Below are 5,881 nucleotides of genomic sequence, written 5' to 3' on the forward strand. Positions count from 1 at the left end.
AGAAATATGGGACCCGCTAACCTCACCCGCAGCTACTGATTCCTTAGGTCAGTAGTCTTGAGTTGCTTGGAGAAATGCATCTATAGATGGAGAAAAGTTTGTGTCAGTACCATGGGCCTCAGTCCAAGGTAAATTCTAGGGCACCTCGGTGGCTTAGTCCGGTAAGCATCTGCCTTCCTTTAGGCTCATGATCCTGGGTTCCTGGAATGGAGCCCTTCATCGGACTCTGCTCAGCAGGGAGCCTGCTTCTTCCTCTCCTTCTGCTGCTTCCCCTGCTTATGCTCTCTGTCAAATGAGTAACTAAAATCTTTAAAAAATATAAAAACAATTCTAGACAAATTCTCTGTAGTTCATTTTGCTGATTATTATTTGCTACCTAGAGTTTATTTACTACTAGACTAGGATTTATCTGAGAAAGCATACTATGCTCAGAGCCTGGTATAGAGTTATTTTCAGGGAGGTTTCCTTAAATCAATGACACCATGGAAGAATAGATGCCTGAATCCATGGAAAAAAAATAGATGGTTTAAATTAAGTTTAATCCAGGGGCACTGGGTGGCTCAGTCAGTTAAGCGTCTGCCTTCAGCTCAGGTCATAGAGGATCCCCTGTGTTGGGCTCTCTGTTCAGTGGAGAGCCTGCTTCTCCCTCTCCATCTTCCTCTGCTGCTCCCCCTGCTTGTGCTCTCTCTCTGTGTCAAATAAATAAAATCTTAAAAAAAAAAAAAGAATCCTAGGAATTTCAGATGTTAAAATAGCCTGAAGCTGTATGTCTTCTGAAATTATCAGAAATACAAAATAGGGACACCTGGGTGGCTCAGTGGTTGAGCATCTGCTTTTGGCTCAGGTCATGATCCTGGAATTCTGGGATCAAGTCTCACATTGGGCTTCCTGCATGGAGCCTGCTTCGCCCTCTGCCTATGTCTCTGCCTTTCTCTGTGTGTCTCTCATGAATAAATAAATAAAATATTTTTTTTGAAAAGAGAAATACAAAATAATTTGGTAAATAAATAAGTCGATCTTCAATGACATAAACATTGAGTTTTTTTAAAGATGCATAAACAAGAAACAACTTGGAAACACACATAATATACAACTTCTAGAAATAAAGATAATTTTTTAAAAAGATTTTATTTATTTATTTAGAGCACAAGGGGGAAGAGCAGAGGGGGAGAGAGAGAGAATCTCAAACAGGCTCCATGCCCAGTGCAGAGCCCATGTGGGGCTCAATCTCATGACCCTAAGATCATGACCTGAGTAGAAATCAAGAGTTAGATGCTTAACTGACTGAGCCACCCAGGCACCCCTCAAATTTTATTATTGGCGAAGTGTGCTATTTGTTATTTTCCTTGAAACAACAGGCTTTGTTGATCTTCAAGAAAATATTCACCAAATACTCAGGTCTGAACAACCACAGTTGGTCTATCTGTTATATAATAAATAAAATCTTTAAAAAAATTTTAAAAAAGGATTTACAAATATTATTTATTTATTTATTTATTTATTTATTTATTTATTTATTTATTTATTTATTTATGAGAGACACACACACAGAGAGAGGCAGAGATATAGGCAGAGGGAGAGCAGGTTCCCCACAAGGAGCCCGATGTGGGACTCGATCCCGGATCCTGGGATCATGCCCTGAGCCAAAGGCAGACACTCAAACCGCTGAGCCACTCAGGTGTCCCAAGGATTTTTTTTAAATAGCAAAGTTAATTTTCTTTGAGTGGATGGCATATTTTGCTCTGCAGCAGGTAGACTTTATGCATACCTCCTCGAAAGTTTTCGGTGTATATGTATGTATTGTACATGGGTTGCATTCAGGGGGTGATATTTAATAAGACTGATAATGTGTATTTTGCTTCATCCAGGACTTCAGTGAAACTGACTTGTTTTGTTTTGTAAGTGCATGGTGGTGAAGAATACAAGGAATGGCCTTGTTTATTTGCACCACTGCCTTGATTTGTGCTACAGTACCAGCAGTGCAAATGCCCATAGTAGTTGCTCAGGATAAACCAGAAGATTCAAAATAGTTACTTTAGCAATGCCTGTTACCAAGCATGTCTATAAGAGCAGATAAGATGTCCTTTGATAATTAGCCTTGGCTATATATTTTCCTTAAGGCAAAAGTTCTCCAGATACTGACTTGGTCTTCACGTTTGAAGCAAAATCTCTATTTTAGCAAGTTATCATAGTGTTGGAAAATGGCAGCGTGTGATAAAGAATTTGACCCTTTTTTTTAAGACTTTATTTTAAAGTAATCTCTACACCCAATGTGGGATTGGATTTACAATCCCAAGATCAGCAGGCGCGTATCCCACTGGCTGAGCCAGCCAAGCGCCACTTGATCCCCCTTCCATTTTTTTGATGTCTGACTGCGGACACCTTCCTCTTCTGCTGCTCAACTGGGCAAGCTTGTTTGCCTGTGAGAGTTCAAGGCACAAGAGCCCCTTCCTGTGAGTGGGAATCCTCACCCCAGCCACTCACTAACGACATGAAACCTTCAAGTCAGTCTTCCTTCTTTGCTCTCTCATGCTATTTTTAGACCTGCTTGGGAATCACTCTGCTGTCTCCAAGATTCTTGATATGTGAGTGATAAACAAAGCTTTCATAGTCTCTTTGGGGTATATGTGAGTGGGGGGAGTGTGGTGGGGATCATCACTCTTAATATTTGGACAAAATTTCAAGTGGGGATCCATCTCGTTTCTGTGTGATTTCCACAACATGATGGCTTTATTTTTCTGAGCTGAGTTTATACCCTGCAGAAATGCAGCAGTGTCAGCTCTTCTAGGCTTTAGTAATTTTCCAGCTATTCTTTGGTGAGCTTTGCCACAATATGCAATATGATTACTTCTCTTGTGAGATGCTTCTGTGGCCTTTTAGTCTTGTTTGAAAAATTCTAAGGAAGGATTTTTGGCCTTAAAGAACTCATCAGGGATGTCTGGGTGGCCCAGTGGTTGAGTGTCTGTCTTCAGCTTGGGGTGTGATCCTGGGTTCCAGGATCAAGTTCCACATGGGGCTCCCAGGAGGGAGCCTACTTCTCCCTCTGCCTGTGTTTCTGCCTGCCCCCGCCCTGTGTCTTTCATGAATAAGTGAATAAAATCTTTTAAAAAACCTTCATCATGTCTACACTAATATATAGTCAATTTTTCTTTAAACTCTAAATTATTGTTCTCAAAATGATTCCAGAACACAACTGGTACCATACCTAAAATGTACTCTTTAACAAGACAAGAGAAAGTAATCTCCTCTGTATTTCCATTTTTTTTGGGGTGTTTCAGTGGCAACTTATTCCACATACATAGATGCCTCCTCTCCTTTTATTTAACAGTTGGTAGAAGGGGACAGTTCAGTAAAGAGTAACAGATGCTTTTCCAATAATGTCCTGCTTTGGGTTTCATAAGAATTGGGTAGGAAATTTCACTACATTTTAGAAAAGTTCCTCACCTCTCTTAGACTATTTAATAAATTTTCCCCTCCCCCGCTTTTCCCTCCCTAATACATTTTTAATATAGCTAAATATATGGAAATTTGCCATTTTAACCATTTAATGTACAGTTCAGAGGCATTAAGCATGTTCACAGTGTTGTGCAACTATCACTATCATCTGTCTCTGGAAGTTTTTCAGCTTCCCCAACTAAAATTCTGTACCCATTAAACACTAATTACCCATGCCCCACTCCCAGCCAGTGCTTGGCAACTACCATTCTACTCTTAGACTACTTTCTTTTTTCTTTTTTTTTTGGGTTAGACTACTTTCTGACTTACTTTCTTTTTCATGTAATGAAAGACAGGGTCCATTGTTAACTATGCGACTGCCTCTACATATGCAGGCTTTCTTACATATATGTGACTGAATTTAGTACAAGAAAAATAAGAGAAAATGGGATCAGAGAAAGAAAGGAGATTAGCTGGATAGGCATTTTCATACTGGGCCTACTATCCACAGGCCTCAGTAGCCCTGCCATGGATCCGGCCGGTTCTTTCACAAGAAGTTGATCTTGTGAGCCATTTCCATGTTGTACATACGCTGGCAGGTTTCATAGCTTTCTTTTTGTCTTCTGCGACAAGGCTTTTCATAGTACGATCGTCGCTTAATGTCCTGGATGAGCCCATCCATGGTGAGGATTCTGTTTAGGGTCCTGTATGCACCTTCCACGTTCCCTTCCTGTACCATCACAGTCCTGGCAATGAACTTCGGATATTTTGCCATGACCTTGGAATTAAATCTTCACTTCACAGGGCCCTACACCGTCAGCAACCAGCAGCCGGGAAGGTGGCCTGTATTTCCATTTTAAAAAAAGTTGTGATGTAATTGATAACATCGTGGTTCTGTTTTTTATTCATAGATTTGCTGTTTATCTATGGTAGATTCCTTCCTTCTGTGAGTCAGAGTACTCTGATATGTCAGATTCGTCTCTTGTGTCAATATGATGAGTGCTGAGAGTTTATAATGCAAAGGATTTGGATTAGAGTTTGAGAAATAATTTCCTGGACAATGAGCTATTTTTGAAAGTTGGATTTTCCTTTCTTACTGCAGTAACAATGAATATGGCAATTAGTCATATTTTACAGTGAATCTTTTTCACACTTCATCCCCATTTTTTCCTCACACCCCTGCTCCAGAGGGATTAGCCCATATAGACCTATTTGCAGAGTGAGGATATAGCTCCATTAGGAGTAGAACCCTAGGCATGAGGGGTACCTGAGTGGCTCAGTGGTTGAGCGCCTGCCTTTGGCTAAGGTCGTGATCCCAGGGTCCTGGGATTGAGTTCCACATCAGGCTCCCTGCAGGAAGCCTGCTTCTCCCTCTGCCTATGTCTCTGCCTCTCTCTCTGTGTCTCTCGTGAATAAATAAAATCTTAAAAAAAGAATAGAACCCTAGGCATGAGTCCCAAGTCCGTATGTAACTCACTGACTTCCAAGTCACTGGTTTTGCCTCTAGGAACTAAAGTTATTTTACAAGAATTCAGCTTCTTTATGAGTTCTATACTGGCTAGATTATGAAATCTTCCCAACTCCAACTCAGAATATCTGAAGAAATGAATGGGACTAGGGTCTGGGAGATGCTGGGGCATCTAAGTATGAGAAAGCATGAACACAAAAGATGAGGAGAGAGAGAAAGAGACAGAGAGAGTCTGAGAGAGGAGGGTCACAGAGTATGGTGAGAAGAGCCAAAGCAAGTACAAGTAGATCCACAGTCTCCACTCCTCAGGGAAGAGCCTCTGTTATAATGAGTTGTCAACAGAATTAAAACAAAGTGGGAAAGCTATTTCTTGTGTTCTCACTGAAATGGGAAGTATGGTTGTGGTGGAGAAAGATTTTGAGAATGGAAACTACACAGCAGTCAAAAGACAGAACTTTATACAATTCCAGTGCTAAATTCAATAATATATAATTCCATGTTCCCTTCCGCCAGTCATTCCTGCCAGATCAGGGATAGGTCAAGTCTTGAGAATGGCATACCAGTTAGAGACCCAGAAGAAAGTAGGATTCCTTCTCTTAATGAATAGACACACATGTGCTCCAAATTTTCAACTCCAGGACATTGGATCCTTGACCAAGGACAGCTTCACTGGCAGTGAATTTTTAAACTCTGCTGGACCATACCAACTGGAATGGTATATCTCCCTACCTACGGAGCCTGCAGATGATGTCTACGGACTGAATTTTGTCATGAACTACTTTCCATCAGCTGTATTGGTGGAAACGAGTTAAATCGGATTGGAATTTTTGACAGCCACTATGCGCGGATTGCTTATGGTGGCTGATTAACACCCCCTTCCCAAAAATTTCAGTGCCCATGTGCTACCCCTCAGACTCCATCTGGGAACACACAAATGTAGTCTTCCCCAGGATATTAATTCAAAGATTTGGTAACAAG

At 40.9% G+C, this 5,881-nt stretch overlaps 1 protein-coding gene across 1 annotated transcript; it reads right to left on the minus strand.

Annotated features, from left to right (window-relative positions):
- Nucleotides 1–3,982: 3,982 nt before the first annotated feature.
- Nucleotides 3,983–4,219, minus strand: LOC129499704 (28S ribosomal protein S21, mitochondrial-like). The gene has a single exon (XM_055309556.1). It carries the CDS (start codon nucleotides 4,208–4,210, stop codon nucleotides 3,983–3,985), a length of 228 nt encoding a protein of 75 aa, XP_055165531.1. The 5' UTR covers nucleotides 4,211–4,219.
- Between the last annotated feature and the right edge of the window lie 1,662 nt (nucleotides 4,220–5,881).

This window comes from Nyctereutes procyonoides, unplaced genomic scaffold, assembly GCF_905146905.1.
Source record: "Nyctereutes procyonoides isolate TBG_1078 unplaced genomic scaffold, NYPRO_anot_genome, whole genome shotgun sequence".
NCBI classification, from domain to species: Eukaryota; Metazoa; Chordata; class Mammalia; order Carnivora; family Canidae; genus Nyctereutes; species Nyctereutes procyonoides.

Bases quoted from the DNA above. Each gene is read 5' to 3' on its own strand.
- LOC129499704 (XM_055309556.1), bottom strand. From the start codon at position 4,210: ATGGCAAAATATCCGAAGTTCATTGCCAGGACTGTGATGGTACAGGAA.